Genomic DNA, 19,574 nt, shown 5'->3' with positions numbered 1-19,574 from the left:
ACAACATGAATGACAGCTCCTCTGTTTTTCTTTTTTTGTAGTTTAGGGGCAGAGCTGCAGAGCTGGAAAGTTCATTTGTAACTCAACCCTTTCAAAGGACTAACTTTTCCCTCACTGAAGACATTACGTCTATAAAGTTAAACAGGGGATAATATTTTTAATGTTTCAAGATATCTTTTTATATTTTTAATAAAAGCAGAGCAGACTACAAACCTCTTATGGAAGAAAAGTATTTTTGTTCAGAAGCATCAGCCTTTAGACAGAGAGGCTGTTAAATGTTGATATAAAAACGTTTTACTATTTCAAATTCAGCCATGAGCTAAAAACATCTTCAAAGGAGTTAAACCATTACACAAGGTCTAGCTGCTAATTAATTTCATGCACATTAAACTGGTCAATTAGTGGCTTTTAATCATATCTGGTGTAAATGAGAGGACATTAGCAGAGATGTGCTTTTGTCCTGCTTTAGCAGCGAGGGTATATTTAGGTAAAAGCAGCCTACGGGCAGGTGCTTACATGTCCCTTTGTGTAACTGAGGAAACACGGCTCTGTTGACACCTGTGTATGTTATCAAGAGGAGGGGCTGGAGAGTCTGAAACTTTCCTGCAGGTGTTTCACCGCTCTTGGCAGAGCCAGGATTTAACCCCTTCCCACCACGCCATCGCAGCTTTGGCATGAGACAAGCGTGTCTGGATGAGTTAGAGTCAGGATCGACAACATATCCTCCCCCGGGCACCACAGTGATATGAGTGGTGGTGAGGGCAGAAGTCATATCTCAGCGTAAATGCCATCTGCTATATTGCTGCAAATGTTGGACAGATGAAGGACAAATAGGCCAAAGTAGGGAAAATTATTTTCAGAGGAAAGGTGAGTAAGAGAGAAATGAGTCTTGAAAAAAAACATGTGTGTAAGTGAGATTGTGTGTGTGTGCAAAGCATGAGGTCATACTCTGTTCTCATCACTGTGACACTGCCCTGAGCAGACACACACATCCAAACACACACACACACACACACACACACACACACACACATACAGACACACACACACACAGACACACACACACACCTTTCACCTGCCATCTCCATTCATCAGTCTCCCGCTCTCCCTTAAGCCAGACTTTTCATTAAACTCAAATTACATTTCCCCAGTTATTTATTCTTCTTATTAGCCATGATCTCACCCCCTCTCCACTGCTAATTATCACATTAATAATGGAGAGAGATGTGTGATCCATTAAGGCGAGGAATAGAGGAAATATGGGTCGAGGAAGGAGGATTAGAGGAGGGAGATTTTGACTGACGATTAGGAGCCGAGGCAGGTTAGCGTTTCACGTGCTAGATGCCAGTCAGATAGTTTTACCGAGACGTAATTTAGTGTGTCTCACCGTTAAACTCTTTTTCACCACTGATAGTCTCAGTTGTCAGCTTTCGTTTTGTTATCTGATCGTTCCTGTGTTATTGTTCGCTGCCAGCGGAGCTGATGGGATCAGTTAACTCCAGTGATAACCTAATCTAATCTAACACCAATTACCATGCTATTAGGTCCAGTCTGAATGAGATGCCTCTCACATCAGAGTAAACAACAGGAGGGGAAGAGACCCCAGGTGTTGAAGGACTATATAATGGAGTCTGATGCTTTTCACACTGAATGATCACACTTCCAGTCCTACGATGCAGACATAGTCAAAGGTCAGAGTATGTGGGGTGTAAACAGCTACTGTTAATACACTGTACGTCTCCAGGCTGAATGTCATCTTGAGCAAAAACCAGAATCAAATTTAGATGATATCATAAAAACAGCTATAAGGGACTGTATGAAAATTACTGAGGTGGTGAGGGGGCCAAAGCTTGTCTTCATCTCTGTTAAAAAAGGCAAAGCCCCTCTCCAGGGGTATTAATGTTTTTCTTTTAACCCACATCTTCAAAAACAAACTACAACATCCGCCCGACAACATGTCTCAAATCTGTACAACTTGTTTAATTGTGTACTTCAAATTGAATCTTCATATCTGGTAGAATTTCCAATGTGTGCTTCCAATGTAGACAAGTGGCATGGCTCTGGGGATGGCAATGTCCATCTGTCTGTCTGTGCACCATTTGGTCCAGCCTGAAATATCTCATCTATAAAGTAATGCAAGGATTCTGCTTTCTGTTAGTGAGCATCGCCCTGATTCCCTCGTCCAAAAAGCCAGTGGTGTTTTTCCATTGGATTGTGGATTATTGCAGAAAATAAGCTCTGTGGCAAACAAAAACTTATGATACTTATACATTTTGCTCAGCAAATGAACACCACTTTTATGACCTTTGAAGCGTAAATACATCCCCCAGAAGTAAAAAGCTAACATTAGGTTATAAACGAACTACTCTATGGTCCCATGACTTCAACATTGCCACCCCATTGAGACTGTAAAGCTGTGTTCGGCATAATGATGCTTTGTGGTCTCATTTAAACACTTGTTAGCGACCACCTTTTTTAAGATGTGTAAAAGCTTCAAAATTCATGAGTGGGGTATTTAATGTCCTAGAACAAGACGCTCAAGTCTCTTAAAGGGGAAGTATGCACATTTTTTTTAATTCATACAGGCTGTTGCCATAGTCGGAGACAGTCCAAAAATATTAGTAAACATGAACAACTCCCAAATACAAAAAGCTAGAGCGCTAAAACTCATATTTGTGATGTCACAGGATATAAAGCTCGGAGCTGAGACAATGAACGGTAAAAGATGTTCTAGATGATACTGAGAACACCCAGGGAATGTTCTGAGTATATGGGTACATTTTCTGTTTCTGAATTGAGAACACTATAATAGAATAAAGCTCATGACCACTCTGGTTTTTGTCTTTGAAAGACAGCAGCTCATGTTCACAAATACTGACTGAACCTCCCTCAGCCATGGAAATAACAAATTGGTATTCTTGATTTATGTGGTGTTCCCCTTTCAGCTTGTGTTAATATTATTTTAGGCATCTAACCAAAAACCCAATTAAAAAACCACTGACTTTGAGAGAGACTTCGGAAATATGCTCACTCATTCACAGGTTTTAGGACTCATTCCTGCACCACAGTATTAGATGGATTGGCATGAGCTGTGGTACATATATAAATGGTCACTAGACTTTGTATTCTACCAACAATCTGGTAATTCCCTTGACTTTCCTTCTGAGTCCACCATGAGGTTGACATTTGTATTTTTTCGTTAACTGTCTTAACAACTACAGGATGGATTTCAGTTTTATCGACTTAAGACATTTGTGTTCCCCTCAAGATGAACTGTAATCATTTTTCCTCTCACACCACCAGATCAAAATTGTATTCTGTTCAACACTTTGGTTTTTGACCAAATACCTGCAAAACTAATGACATTCCCATCAGCCTCAGCTGTACTTCCTGCTCAGTCCCAATGAGCTGAAGTTTGACTGTTAACATGAAGTAAGATAAGAAATGGAAAACATTACTCCTGCTTTACATCAGCATGTTGGCACTGACATTGTGAGCATGTTGCCATGCTGACACTCACATTTAGCTTCAAGTAAAGCTGCGTGCTCAGGGACGACTGCTGAAAATTTGCCTTTTGGATAACACAGGCACATTAACTGTGATCAATGTGCAGTGTCCCTGGAAAATACATTATTAAAACCCGGGTGCAGTGACAAAACTGTTGTCCCTTGCTTATGGCAAAGTGCACCTTTATGAATCACATTACAAGTGAAAGTTCTTTTCCTTGTGACTTTTTATGTAACCTTAACTACTTTGCAAAGGAATGATGAAAGAATATATTGATTCAGGATGATAAAATAAAACTCCCCTGCTCTTCCATAAAAGTCAGACTACTCTACCTTCAGCCAGAGGAAAAAAATGACCTCCCCTCCCCCTATTCATTTTCATTTTCACACCGTCTCTGAATTAAATGTTCACAGTTGACATAGCATCTAATCTTTTATCACTTACCACACACGCATGAGTTTACACTGTCATTAGATCCAAAAGAGGAATGGAAATTTACTGTTTTGACTTGACACGGCACCCCATCTGTTATCACAGTTATCAGTGTAACGCTCTTTGATGTGGTAAAAAGTGTTGCTCCTCTGATCTTGGCTCCAGGTGGGATGGTAAACACGTCTGATAAAAAAGTGCCACATTTAGCTGCAAAGATCACTCCTCGAGTATCGGAGACATTCAGTACCCGACCCCTCCAGCGCTTACCCCCCGCACCCACCCAGTCTAAAATTATCTGCATGAGACAATACGAGAATGAATGCCACGTTTGGCTCTGGAGTCTGTCCTATCTGTGAGGATAATGGAAGATGATCCAGAACAAATCTCGGAATGAAAATGTACCCCGAGTGAATTTGCAGGCATATGCCCTCACAGATGACACAGAGAATTGCTTGCCTGGAGGCACTGTAATCTCTCCATCATTTCGTCTCCTTTCTTGCCTCCCAGCACCTTCCTATCGCACTGTTTGGTCCAGTTTGTAATCATCCCCTCAGGACAGCTCTGCCCTCATGCCAACCTGATGTCTCCTCACAGATTGAGACTCTTTTCTATCTCTGTGACAGACTCTCTTTCAGCAGTTTGAGAGAGCTCGGAATTTATTCTCAGTCCTCCCTGGGAACAAGAGGTAAAACATTAACCTGCAGCGCTCCTCGTCTGAATTGTGTGCCTCTGCATTGATTAAATTCCACACATAATTTACAAAGCAAAAAAAGGAAAAAAGGATGATATCTATAACCATCTAAGCCAAATTGAAATTGGGGCCGGCTGACGGTGCGGGCGGAAAGGAGGAAGTTATGATGTGTGGAGCCAAAGGACAGGGGTGAAGTGAAATATTGCGCAAACCAAATGAGGTTCTGCAGGGTGCACGGGAGATGTTGAATGAAGGAGGGGAGAACGATCGAAACAGCAATTAACTAAGCGAGAAGAAGGTGACAACACGCCTGACATTAATAACATCCCATAGAGCCAAAGTCAAGATTTACACTCACACTCGGTGGGAGAGGGGGGCCCTCGTGTGAGGCTCATCAACTCTGGGCAAACTTACCCTTCAACTCACCTACAGTCTCCTGGGTATGCCGCTGGACTACTGGGAATTCAAGAATCAGAGCAGGCTATTTGTATAACTGATCATCTAGTAAGGCAATAAACCTGAGTGGGACCATCCTGCAGGCTGGAGGCTGTGCTAGGGAGCAGATCTGTCTATAGGGCTCACAGTGTGTTTTACAACTGTAAATACAGGCAAATGAGACACTGATTTACCTGTCTGTCATCTCCTGCCCATTCCAGCAGAGGGAGTGGTTCGCTGGAGCAGGCTCACGGCTGCACAGCGCCTCCCCAAGACCACTGTAGAAGGAGCTGAAGCCCTTTAGGTTGGAAATGAACTCCCTGAGGAAGCAAAGAAAGGAAATGTTCAACATAGAGAGAGACAAAGAATAAAACTTCAGTTAATCTGAATATGACTCACACACATCAGCAGAGAGAGGAGCAGAGAGATAAAACTGTCCTACAGTGAGAGAAGGAGAGGCACAAGGAAAGAAACACAAAGAAGAAGAGGCAGAGATGGAATGAGAGAGGGAATTCAGCTTGAGAGCGAGTCGATGAGATCCCCCTCGAGAAGGAGAGAGTAAAAGAGGCAAGAATAAGCAGTGTCTCTGTTCCTAATTGACATTAATCTGGCCATTGTGCTGCAGAGGCCAGCAGCCCTGCTGGGCATTATTACACTGTTCATTTAAGCCTGTTATTGCATCAGGGGTGTTGAAAACACGCAGGAGGCGAAAGACTGAGTGCCGCAAGGTAACGGGAGGAAACCTGTCCACAGAGTCAGGGACAATATTTGTCTGTCACTGCCCCTGAAGTGGTCTTGATAGTGAGTGCTGCTTCATCAGCTGGAAGGGTCTCAGTCTGGATTACGTCTCCTGATTTCCTCACCTGCGGAGGCCGGCTAAAGTCTCATCAGAGTCCAAGGATGAGGGCTGAGTGTTGCGGGCTGCAGAGGCAGCGGGAGGCTGGGGAGGAGGGGATCCGACTGAGCGAGAGGCCCGCTGAGGAGTGTGTCCACACATCCCGCTCACCTGCAGAGAAGACAGAAGAAAATGAGAAACCGGGATTGAGCGAGCGAATTCAGTTCCCCCAAACCTCTTCACCTCACTTATGTTGCATTGCTCCCAGTTCCTGGCCCTGAGCCTGTTTATTCAAACTCTTAATAGCAATGACACTGCAGACAGTAAGAACCTGTCAACAGCCAAACTGCCGGCCTTACTCAGCTGAGCCCCTCTGCAAATTGTCATCTAGTTTGGGTTTGTTTATTTTTGGGAGGGATGAAAGCAGGGGGATTTGCATAACAAACAAGTCATTGTATCCTCTGCCAGCCGTTTCCGCCTTGTTCGAATTTGTAATCATAACACTCCAAAAACGCGAGCGTGAAAATAAGGCCTCTCGTTTGCTTCTTCTTCCCCCATATAAATGCCATTGTGTTTCCACACGGGACGACATAACAATAATAAATAAGAAGTCCCTCTCTGTCTCTCAGAGATAATGGACCTGGCACATTCTTTTCAGGTGCAATAAAAATGCAAATGGCTGTTAATGTTTAGCTTGTGGTTTAATGATTTGCCGGTGGTTTAATTTCCCCCGGGGATACTGGCCGAGGCTTAATTCTGCCATGTAACGTTAACAGCTAATTGTGCCCAGCTCCCCTTTAAGTGAATAGGCTGGCACTACTGCCGCTGAATACTGATGTGACCTGATAGAGCAGCACTGGACATCTTTATCCGGTGGCAACTGTGGCCACAAGCGCTCACACACACACACACACACACACACACACACACACACACACACACACACACACACACACACACACACACACACACACACACACAGATTTCCCAGCGTAAACAAAAATGAATCATTTTATGCAATTATTCATTTGAACATAATGCACCCAGGCCCATTAACATGATAAACATGCACTCCTACATAATATAATGGCAAACCCACATACTTGCATGCGTGCTGACACACACAGAAATGCTGATCAGCTGAAAGACAGAATGATCAGGGTTAATCAATGCAGCCTTGTCATCCAAGGATACAGTTCTAGTCACGGCACAGACACCTTAGTCCACACACACACACACACACACACACACACACACACAATCCTGATAGTCACAGATGGTTGAGTTCTCCTGCACCAGGCATTCACTAATACCCTGCATCCCTGACTAGCCATCTCCACTAATACTGCCCCACTGTGTACTTGGGGAAATCTCTCTTTCTCTCTCTCTCACACACACACACACACACACACACACACACACACACACACACACACTTCAGCCCATTGTCTCTGCCACCTCATTCTCTTCCTCTCGTGTAATTCTCTCGTTCTCCTGCGCCTGGAGCGAGTGCCGGTGCTCCCACAGGCCATGATTAATGTGATTGGAGCTGCGTTCCTCTTTTTGTTTGTGCGTTCCCGGGAAGCCGTAGGGGAGTTGTGGCACAAGGGAGAGACTGATTCAGCACGCGGGCCCCTCTGCCGCCGCCTCCCATCCCCCCCGCCCGCCGATTGTTTCCGGATTCTTCAAGGAAGGGGCTCATTAGTGGGGTATTAATATCACCCAGGGCTGGACTAACACAACCAACAGGAGAGTCTGCAGATAAAGCCTGCCTCAGCGTGAGAGCTCTGAAATATCTGCACACTTTTATCTGCACCAAGCAGCCTGCCTCACTGAGAGAGAGGTGCTGACGGCCTGTAATACAACACACACACACATAGACCTCACAGTCCACACGTTCGTGCACTTGCACACCTGCATCTCAGGTTCCATGTGGCGGTGTGCTTGTGCAAACATGAGGTAAAGATAAACTCCAAACAAATCAATGGCAATTCATGTGGTTCCTGACACTCCAACGTATAATCAGGCTTTCCCATTAATCTTAATCAAAAGGAGTCGTTAATAAGAAAACAGTGTGTGGAGGAAAGATGATACTATCGGTGTTATAAAGGTGGCAGGGTGCCATGCACAGCTGTAACAACATATTGGAGAATATCTGGTGAGTAATGTTTGTGTTCCAGGGGAGTCCAGGCTTAAGGGAGAGACTGAGTCAGCACTCAGCCCTCCTCTTCTTCCTCTTCCTCCTCCACCTCCTCCTCCATCTCTATGCATTGTTGTCACCAGCATAGGAACTGACTTCTGGTGGAATGCACACATTATAGGCATCCTATTTCAGATGAAACCCTTTCAAATCCTCCCAGTGAAGTGGAAATGAAAGTCTCACTATATATATGTCAAAAGTAAAGTTCCAGACAGCTATCATGGTTTAACTTCAAATGGATAGGGCACTGTCTGGATTTGAAATGAGGAATATGCTGCAACAATCTCTCAGTTTGATGTGGTGTAAATTGTTAGTTTTGATCAAGTAAGCTGTAGCAGCTGTTCCCAACCGAGAACAACTCTCACACACTGTCTAACTTGCAAAAATGATTATTTTAATGCTGCAACATTTCAGTAAGAGACTAGACTAACTAAATAAACCATCAGTCAGTTTTCCTGATGAAGGTCTGGTTAATGAAAAAAATACAAAAGTTGTGTTCTGCTCATCTCTCCTACGCACCTGTTTGTAAATAGTTGTGTCAAGTATTCCTTTGCAACAACCTTTTTTGTCCCACAGCCACACTAAACAAAATAAAACAAAACAAACCAAAAAACCTTCGAAGTTCTATTTATGCAATTATTAACATTAACAAACTGTAGCAGCAAACAACAATTTGCTATGTAGAGATATAAGTGACAGCATCCTAAGCAGGGCATGAAGTTACACTCACTGTGTGTTTGTTTTTATCCAAGTTTCACAGCTCCTTGTTGAGGTTAAAGGTCCGGTCAGGCGTGCATGGCATTGCGAATCCCTCTGTGTGTGTCCCAACAGTTACAACTGATAACCCTGTCCTGGAAACGTAATGCCCACCCTCCAGTTCCACTCCAGGTTAACACTGTTGGCTCTGTTAGCACCGCCGCTGCTATTGGCACTGTCAGCACTATTGGTTAGTTAGCAACGTCGCCATTTCAGCTCAGCCACCTTCATGTTCACTTGTGACGTCAGAGGTGAGAGCCGTGTGCAGGCAATCCCAACCCAGACTCTGAATATTGTATGTAGCACCTTTAACAGACGCCAGTGAATGTGTTCTATTCATATGATATTAATGTGGAAGTGATTTAACACCATTCATGTGGATACTGTTAAAATATGTTTTTCAAACAATTGAACTGTCAATGTTAAGGTCAGTTTAGTGAAGCCTGCATTTATATCAGAGTGAACTTGATGTTTCAGCCATTAGCTAACTAGCTGTTTCAACTGTTTATGGATTAGGCTACTTGTTGCTAACCATTTTGACCATTTATCCATCACTTTTAGCTCAGTGTTTTCAATTATTTATTTGTGTTGCAATGTTTGTTTCTCTCTCTTAACACAAACATAATAAAATGCATATTTTTTTCTTTTCAAATTAACAAAGCTAGCTACTCCACAGGCTTTCCACTTATCCCATTAAATCTCCAGACATATCAGCAATAGGGTTGTCTGCTGAATCCACTCCAACACTAGGTGCTGGTCAAGGCAATGACATCGAGGAGGAAATGACTGCACACTAAGCTCCAAATGATTTGTAAGACACATTCAACACAATCTAGCCTTAAAGAAATACATCCTACACCTAGTATTAAACAATCAAAAAGGATAAACATACATATATCTGTGTGGTAAAAAAAGGTTTAGGCTCATCTTTTTTGCAAATAGATAGGCACTTTTTTTCCTATTTTTAAAATGGTCTTTTAACGTTGTGTTTTATAAATGTTTGTCTCTATGTTATTTCTGTATCTATACATCTCTATAATGGCTGAATGACTGCAGGCCCATGTGCCCATTTTTAGATAATCCTCATTAAACTGGGTTATGGAGACATCTGAACACTTTGCTTCATACCTATACACTGTGGATATGAAGCATTCACATACACAGATCAAAGCTGATTAAAACACAACACATGTACTCGCATTGAATTTATCTTTAAATCTCACTAATCAGTTCAGCTCAGTACGCCTATTTAGTAAATCCACCGCGTCAGGAATCTCGACCTCACGTTAATGAGATCAACAAAATCCCCAAATATTTTGAAAATGATAATTTGTTAAGATTTTGGCACAAAGTTGAAGATCTCCTACATGATGAAACCTGAGATTATCAGTTCTAAAAACATATAGGTGACTAAATAGACCCTACTAAACTTAATTGACTAAAATAAGCCGTGCAGATCAAGGTCTAATTTAAAACGAGACGTTTGTGCATTAAGGTTAGATGCTTGTAAGGAACATGGATTTCACACTTCTCACTCAGAGTTCTGCAATTCCTGAAGCATTCAGAGCTATGAAAAGCCAATAATGCTTCATGTCTTTTTGATTTTATAGACACTGTCCTGATGCAGACGAAGCAGTCAGATCTGTGGGTCTGAAGTAGGTACATGATGTTTTCTCTCAAAGTAGGATGGAAAACAGGTGTTAAAAAAAATAAGGAATGTGATACAACCCAAGAGAAAGTGCAAAGAGGGGGAAACTGTCTGCATAAGGAGAACAATAAAAATGTGATGAATGGGTCTTTTGTTCAAATGACGTTATGCAAATGTGTAACTGAGATTTGCAAATTATAAAAGCCTGTCAATTTAGCTCTGATCAGCTTAACAAACACAACGCTTACTCTTCATCATCAAGTCAAATGTCTCAATTATACATGCAAATGTATTTGTAATTTACATGGTCAAACAAAGTGCAGATTGGGCCTTAAGGACTTCCATAATTCATATTAAACACACGACTCAATAAATAATAACTCTGATATGTTACAGCATATATAAACATGATTTATTGCGTGCTTGAAAGCTCAAATGGCTCTCACAACTTCTGTATCTACAGTATGTTTGAATGGATAAATAAGTAATAAAAATGCAGCAAAGATTTAATTAGGGCTCTTGTTTCCTTGCTGAAGCAACAGTTTGTATGTGATTTGATCCGCTTGAGCTATTTTTGTGCACAAAGGGGAAGAAAACGAAGAGATGATGAAAAGTGTGTTATTGACAAAAAATGTTACAGGCACACAAAGGGATACGTCATATCAGACCTATAACTAAGCACCCAACTGTGAGTGTGTAACGATACACAACTCATGTGCTCTGCTGTATATCTCCTCCAGTCTTGGTCAGATCCATCATATTTCTGTCTCAACCTACTTCCCTTCTTCCTTTTCAGCCGAGGGGTCGCAGGGTGATGGATGTCTCCTCCACACTCTCCTGTTCTCCTTCCCCTTGGGCTCGCTCTTCACACTCTCCCCTCCATTCTTCCCTCTCTTTCTCCCCTCCATCTCTTTGTCGCTCCTTCTGTCCTCTCTTTCTCCTCAGTAACCGGTAAAAATAGAGCTTCATAAATCATGCATCTTCTCTCAAAGCAGCGCGTAAGAATGAGAGGAAAAAGAAATAAATGGGAGGGGGGATGAAAGAGAGAGAGGGATGTTGAGGATGAGATGCAGAGACGGAGGTGGATGACATCAAACTCCAGGAGAGGGGTGGGAAGTTGACAGGGGAATAGATTGAAGCTGCAGGGCTCTTGGCTGCCCTCTCCGTCTCTCTGAACATTGGTTGATTCACGCTGGAGTTGCACCGGATGGAGGAAATGAATGTTAACATGCCGGGGAGCGGGCTGGCAGACGATGAGTGGTCATCTCCCCAACAGAGTTACATGTTTCAAGCCGACATAGAAGAGAGGAGATGTCTCCCTCACACCTCAAGGACCCTCACACTCAGATAGAGTCGATCCGTTTGTCACCTTCAGTAACAGGGGTGTACATTCTCACCGGAGGGGAGGTTAAGTGAGAGATACCAACCACAGGTGCAGTTTTTACAATCGCATGAAACCACGAAACAAGGCGTAGTGCTCCATAGATCCATTATGTTGCTGTACAAAATACTGAAGTGGAGGATTATTTAGGTTTTCACTTATGCACACATTTGAAGACCTGCTAGAGATTAACAGAACCAGACACCATCTTTAGAGCCATAAATCATTTATATTTTAGCACTCACCATTTCCCAAAACATATTTTTTAGACGTGGTGCCATTACCAATTTAAAATGAATTTAGAATATAGAAAAAGCAACTTTAAACAGCAAAGTACAACTGGATAAAGAAGACCAGTGGTACTCAAATGGTGAGCCATGATGCTAATCCAGGCGTGCCATGGGATTTTGTGATAACCACACATTATTACTGCAATATTCAACTGGGCCTATACAAAAAGCTATGAGTGAATTTTTAATTGGCTGAATCAGAATGTTGGGTGCAACCCTTTGTTAATAAAGAGGCAAACTCTAGCTAAAAATATGTAAATTAATTTCATTCTATTTACAAAAAAACCTTCCAGGGGAATCTATTTGTTGCCGTTTGCATGTAGGGATTCCAAGTGTGTGATGCATCAAAGGTCCTGATTGGCAGCCAGTGACAACGTTTAAAAGGAGAAAGCTCTGAGGTATTTATGTTTTTAGAATAATAATATTTTTTGTTTATTCTACCTTCTTATTATTCTAATAAAAACAATACACATTTTAAAGTCACTCTGTAAAGGATTTGAACACTTCTGATATTACTGTCCCCCAGTGGTGGTATCAAAAAAGACACTGTGACCGCAACGTATGTTGGCAGCTCCCAGCCATCCCACCCACTCCATAGATTTGTTGGCAGAGACTCTAGTCTGCAGTAGGGTTATATACACTTCACTCGTAAAACTGCAGAATTACACAGAGTAATTACCAAATAAAGTTCCACCTCTCCGCTTCATTCAGTACATACACACATTGACTTTCTCTCACTCATCCACATATGCATGCTTTCTATTCCTCCCTCCCTCTTTCTTTTCTTCATGTTGTTCTCGGCGATGAGTCGATTATATGACATGTATCTGTCAAGAAGGAAGAGGAGGGTCATGATGCACACTGACCCATTCAGTCAGACCACCGGTGCGGCAGAACCTATCTGAATAATTTAAAAGATGCTTGAATTGCATGAAAATGCTTCACCACTTCATTTTAACGTTTGATTTTAAATCCCAGATGAAAATCAAAATATCAGAAAATAATACAAACCTTGAGTTGAAGAGTGTGTAGTTTTCTTAACTGATTATTTATGACTTTGAGGGATTCTGGTGACCTGTGAGCAACTTTCTACTACATGACACATTCGGTTGAAGAAGAAGACATCTTTTTGTCTCCTGCTGTGTTCTTGTAGAAAACACAACACGCAACTCATCGATGCATTATTAAAAACAAGGAAAACCTGGTTAGAGTAATCTGCTCTTCATATTATTATATTTCATAATATTCCTGCTGGATATTGATTTACTATATAACTAATGCAAATTACAAAAAAAATAAACTAAATGAGGGCGGCACGGTGGTGTGGTGGTTAGCACTGTCGCCTCACAGCAAGAGGGTTGCCGGTTCGATCCCGGGTGTGGGAGCCCTTCTGTGCGGAGTTTGCATGTTCTCCCCGTGTCAGTGCCCGTTCTCTCCGGGCACTCCGGCTTCCTCCCAAAGACATACAGATTGGAGACTAGGTTAATTGGTAACTCTAAATTGTCCGTAGGTGTGAATGTGAGCGTGAATGGTTGTTTGTCTCTATGTGTCAGCCCTGCGATAGTCTGGCGACCTGTCCAGGGTGTACCCTGCCTCTTGCAGTTAGAAGATGAATGAATGAATGAATGAATGAACTAAATGAAATGTAATTTTGTTTTAATATAGTGTAGGGGTAGGTGTATGGTCAAAATCCTCTGTCATGGTATATGTAATATAACAATAACTATATATAGTTATTAGTAACCAAACAGTGGTATATCACATCTGATTGATTTCTTCTTTTATTTGACACTTCCATATAAAAACAACAACTGCCTCATACAAGGGTGTAGGTTTTGTTTCAACACTGAGGGTGGAATGCATATGAATTTGGGGGTTTGGAGGTCTTTCGTCAGAACATTTTGAGCATCAAACACTTAATTTCATGCATTCTGGTGAATTTTTATGCACCAATTCGTGCCTTTCTGCATCAATTTATGGTGTAAATGTCCTTAATTTTGTAATATAAAAGACCTCTGCTACTCTTATGGTTTTATAGAGTGGGACAAATGCATTATGTTCTAAATATTGAGGGGCTGTGTGCCCTGCTTCCCCCCCAGAAATCTACACCTATGGCCTCATATGAGAAAACACTTGAGTTTAAGAAAAATGATTTAGAAGAGTGACACAAATGCTGCGTCTCAAATCCTCTGTATTTATACTTGCTATTTTGAGGGCATAAGTGCGTTCACACTGTGAAGTATGGCAACAATCAGTGCACTAAGAGCACCTGGATGGTGCACTTAACACAGTCAAAAAGCTGAGTGTGTGTTAGACACTTCTCACTCTCAATGGTCACCATGTTGCCCAAGTGGCACAAGGGGAAACAAGGGGCAGGACCAAAAACACATTTCAAACTTGTGAAAATGTTGGCTGAACACCAAAACTTTGTACAAATATACATGTGTATTTTTCCCCTAACACTAAACTGTTGTTGGATAGAAGCCATCAGTTTGTTTATTGGGTTAATTCTGTAATAATTTGGTACTACAAATGATAACACAAATGCCAATGTAGGCTTGCTAGCCAATAAGGGCACATTTTATCATCAGGCATTGATGTTACATGTGTTGTGGCGTAAGCTATATGGTCTGTGGGCATAAGTTACATTTGGTGTTTATGCATGTTAAGTTGTTGTCTTCACTGTAGAAGATTTTAGTATTAGATTTGTGGTCAGATGCTTGACAAGTTTGCAAAATGCGACAGCTGTCATTAACTTGGTTAGCTAGCTGGCATCAGCCATGGACATTCATAATGTGCCGTAAAAGCAGGTTTATTTTAAATCCAATAAATATTAAATACAGAAAAAGACAAGTGAGCAAAGAAGCTAATAGAGCAAGCATATATTTTGGTGATAATGCTCCTCCTGGTTGCAATTTGCTGAGCAGAAGAAGAAAAGTTGTCAAATCTTGTCACTGTCATTCCTGGTAAGTGCACAACAGCTGTGTTCAATATGAGAAACCACTACCCTATCAAAATTCACACATTATGCAAGTAAGCACATAGTATACTGCATGTGAGTGTACTCATATAAGTATCCGATTTGAGACACAGCATAAAATTCTTTCAAAATGGAAGCTTTAAGAGTCCAAAGGACAACAATTGAAATTGTTATTTTACTCTTCTCCTCCATGTCTGCACAAATCACGTTATATCGTGAGATTGTGAAATAGCTAAACTCTGAGATCACGTGATTATCTCGCTCTGCTTTGAATAGCTCCCATGGTAAAAACCTCTATGACAAATACCAAATCTCTATCGGTGGACGTATTTCTACAGTCACACAGTATGTACTGCCATATCACCCAACCCTAATGCAGTGTATGGATGGGCAATTTACGATTAATCAGCTAAAATATGAGGGAAAAAACACTGTAATGGCCCTTTAGTCTGTATATTTAAACTGGTTATTTGAGGTGAAGTAATCAGGTGTTGTCTAATTCTGGTTGATGTCCCTCGAGTCCTCAGTGTGACAAAATTAGCCTTTTGGGAAACGATGCCTCTGTCCCTTCAATGACACCGCTGAGCGAGGAGTGTCTCAAAAAGATTACATTCAAACACACACACAAACACAAACACACACACGACCTTGTCACAGTGCTGAACAATACACGATCATTACAGCTTTAATCCTTTATACTGAAACCAGAGTCAGAGCCATAAACACAGTGTAAAGTCATCTCTACTGGAACAGTGGTCTTTAATAAACCCACCCAAAAGTTATTTAATTTTGGATAAGGATCACACACACACACACACACACACAGTGAGCGATTTCCCCTAAGTCAGCGATTCATGGATGCAGCCACGCCCTCGCGCTGTAGAGTAAGTGAGGTCAACCTGTGTGTTAATAAATGATGGGTTCTGAGTGGAAACCTGGTCACCGCGGGGATTCGGGGTGTGAGAGTGAAAAGTTCAGCAGATATACAGAAGCAAAAGCACATCCAGCTCTGTAGCTCTGGCAGGAAAAAAAGGTCTTCATATTTCATGAGCACTTCTCCCTGACTTCACATGTGGGCTACGAACAAACTTGACGGTTTTATCGGAGTTGAAACCACACATAACGGGTCACTGCTGCCGAGGAGTGAGAGATGAGTTTCAGCGAGACATGCTGGGAGCATATGTCTGACTGCCTCCCTCCCTTTGCTTGCTGTTATTTCCCACTCTTCATTCAGCCGAGTCCATGGTGCATTTTTTGCTTTGAATGCTGGGGAATGACATGCTGTAGCGGTGTCTTTGAGATTTCTCACTACAAGGTGATGTCTTCCTTGTTGGTGTGAAGAAATGTAGCCTTTATCCTCTGCTGCTCAATAAAAGTCCTCTGACCTCCAATGAATGTGGTATTCGTTTTCTTTCTTCATGCTCTGTGTGTTTTTCTGAGGGACGGAGTCTGGCCATGATGTTAGCACTGCTTCATCATAAAATTTAACTTCCTCATTCATTTCAGTCAGACCACTGTGTTGGCATAGCATGAGTCTCATATCAGCTTTCTGTCCAACAAAAGTAGTCTGCACTGAGCACTGACAAAGGATGTGATGAGGGATGATGTGGATAAAACATAAATATTACACAAAAATGTACTATAAACAGTGTGGCAGATGCTTCAGTTTAAAGTCCAGTAGTGTAACACTGCACCTTTCCATTTCCAAATACGATGCATCACTATTCGTCTTGCTTTATAAGTACGTTCAACACATCTTTATTGTCATTCAACTTACATACAACGAAACAGTCTTGTCACTCTAAGATAGTGCAACCTGTTAAAATATTCCTCCCCCTATCAAAATTTGATTAGTTAGACTTAAAAAAATTAAAAAGCTAAAGTATGATATCAACAAATTATTTTCATGCCATTCATGTATGGGGAGACTCAGCAGGAAGTCAGTTGGCTTAGCCAGAGAGGGACGGTAATGTAAGTATGAAGAGCTTTTTACTTTATCAGTTTAAATATTCACATAGATTGGTGCTAATGAAGTCTCACATAGCCAAACCTATCACGCTCTGTGCCAGTGCTGGAGAAGGGTCTGGATGAACCCATCATAATTCCACAATGAGGGGGAAAAAGCCTTCTGGGTTGTTTGTATTTCTTTAAACCAATCACAATCATCTTGGGTGGAGCTAAGCAACAGTGCTCCTGAAAAACAGTCTTGAGAGGGAACATACATAAAACATTAAAAGAGGCTGGAAGGTTGCTAACTCTGAAGTTAGATCGGTTGCATTTATATAGTCCTTCTCTAGTTTTAGCAACCACTCAGAACACTTTACAACACTGGCACCTGTCTCCCTTTTCACAGACATCGCCACACTGGTGGCTGAGGCTACCATATGAGGTGCTCATGAGATAAACATTCGCAAGAACTCGCACACCAGTGGCACAGCCATCAGGAGCAATTTGGGGTTCAGTATCTTGCCCAAGGACACTTCGACATCTGGACTGCACGGGCCAGGGATTGAAACAATTGGGAGAGGACTGCTCTATCCTCTGAGCCACAGTCAACCCTCTAAACCAAAGTGTGGAGATAGGTCTGGCTAAGTGAGACGATGCGAGACCATGCAGAAAGTGTGTTACCATTTAAAATATGCGGCTAATGATAGGCTACAGGCTATAGGCTATACCCACAGTCTAGTGTTAGGATGACTTCACCTTGAATCTATTATTTATATACAGATTGTTATAGCATTATCTCACAACGTAAACTGTAAGCAGTGTAGTGATCTGGCGTCCGGTGAGTTGCCCAATGTAATCAGACTAGACTTCCTGTGGGTAATGATGGCAGTCTCATCTCTAGGGACACTCCTACACTAATGCAGCCCCTTGTATTTTTCAATGCAATGCTGTGTGTATGTGTGTTGGTGTACTAGACTCACCAGGGTGGTGAGGCGGGTGCGAGCGTTCACAGCGTGCTTCAAGGCCAGTTTGATCATTGAAGGCAGTCTAAGAACAACAGCCTCCATGTCCTGTTCTCCCCTCATGGCACCAGCCAGCTTCCCCAGTCCATCTACGTAGGTCCGCCAGTGAGGCTGCACTTCAGCCGCTCCCCCCAGGCAGCCTTGCATCACTGCCTGACAGAAGCCTCTGCAGGCTGGCGGCCCCAGCATGCCCTGGCAGTGCGGGCAGTACCACAGCCTCAGCAGGGCCCGGCTACAGTCCCGGCTGGGCCGCAGGTGGTCGGTGGTGTTGACAACCTCGATACCCAGGTTCAGTGCCTGCAGGAAGACTCGTGTGGCCAGGAGAGAACGAGACAGACGGGTCATCATCAGTTTGGGATAAGGGCCAAATGCTCCTGACTCCTTCCAGGCTCCTCTTACACACTCCTCAGACACAGAGGAACTGCTGCCGCCCAGCAGGCGGCGGTAGGCCAGGGGGAAGAGGCGACCGTAGAGCACCGCCACCATGTGGTCCACTGTGGAGTCTGAGCCCAGGATGTAGAGCGACATGTCCAGGAAGAGCTGCCCCACGGAGCTCTGGGCTCCACCTCCGAGACCTGGGTAATCTGACTTTAGCATGGCCAAGGTGGAGTTACGGCCGTGACGCAGCACCAGATCAAAGGCTTCTGCAAGTAAGCAAGAGAACAACATGAGAAAGAGTCAGTCGGGGTGAAAGTCAGGCCACCTTTTTCAAAGCTGTTGCATTCAGCAGGTGATGATATGCCTCAGTAATCACAACAACTACGGTAAGCTGTCAAAAATAGGCAGCAATTTAGCTCAAAAACATGAAACACAAATAGATTTCCCCCAAACATCCATCCCGTTCTTAATGATCACAGTCAGAGAAAACTTCCCACGCACAACCTCTCTTTCCCTTTTCCCACTTTTTCTCAATCTGTTGTTTTCTCTAATGGGACTCCTCACACATACAGGGGACAAACACACACATTACACTGCAATAACAGATGATGACTTGAGAGAACAAAGCCTCTGTAACAGATGAAAAGCAAGACCTGGGGTTTGACCTTTCAATACAACTAAAGAGCGAACTAGAACACAGCACACAATCTTAAAAAAAGTCCCTTTTTAAAGCGAGTATTAATCTTAATATATTAGTCAACCTAGAGAGGCATGAGGATGTCTGCAGGGAGGAAAGTATACAGAGCATGCAGGAGGGAGGGGTGCGTGGCCGATGAGCAGAGGGAAAATAATCAGTGGCGTTTCAAGGCACAAAGTGAAGTCTTATCAACAAGGTGGCACAAGAAGCGGGAGCTCTATCATCGACCCGGTAGCAAAATGAGTGAGGACCCAACAACAGAGGGGATTTAAAGCTCCATTACTGAACTTAGCAGGGGAGCTGAGAGTCAGTGAAATGAAGCTTTGGACAGGAGAATAGCTAGGGATACCGAAATCCCATTTATACCGCAGCTAG

At 42.6% G+C, this 19,574-nt stretch overlaps 1 protein-coding gene across 3 annotated transcripts in view; it reads right to left on the bottom strand.

The window, feature by feature from the left end:
* The window catches only part of gpc3 (glypican 3), a 149,107-nt gene that overhangs the window by 40,667 nt on the left and 88,866 nt on the right, over positions 1 to 19,574 (bottom strand). For all 3 annotated transcript variants that reach the window (XM_049585568.1, XM_049585570.1, XM_049585569.1), the window contains exons 3-5: positions 18,083 to 18,768; positions 5,929 to 6,071; positions 5,260 to 5,385 (exon numbers count right to left, since the gene is read on the bottom strand). In XM_049585568.1, the coding sequence (XP_049441525.1) occupies positions 5,260 to 5,385; positions 5,929 to 6,071; positions 18,083 to 18,768 (955 nt within the window). The remainder of the gene's footprint in view (positions 1 to 5,259; positions 5,386 to 5,928; positions 6,072 to 18,082; positions 18,769 to 19,574) is intronic.

This window comes from Epinephelus fuscoguttatus, linkage group LG9 (genome assembly GCF_011397635.1).
Source record: "Epinephelus fuscoguttatus linkage group LG9, E.fuscoguttatus.final_Chr_v1".
Taxonomy (NCBI): Eukaryota; Metazoa; Chordata; class Actinopteri; order Perciformes; family Serranidae; genus Epinephelus; species Epinephelus fuscoguttatus.
The sequence above is the reverse complement of the archived record's forward strand: the minus strand, read 5'-3'. Positions and strand labels throughout refer to the sequence as shown.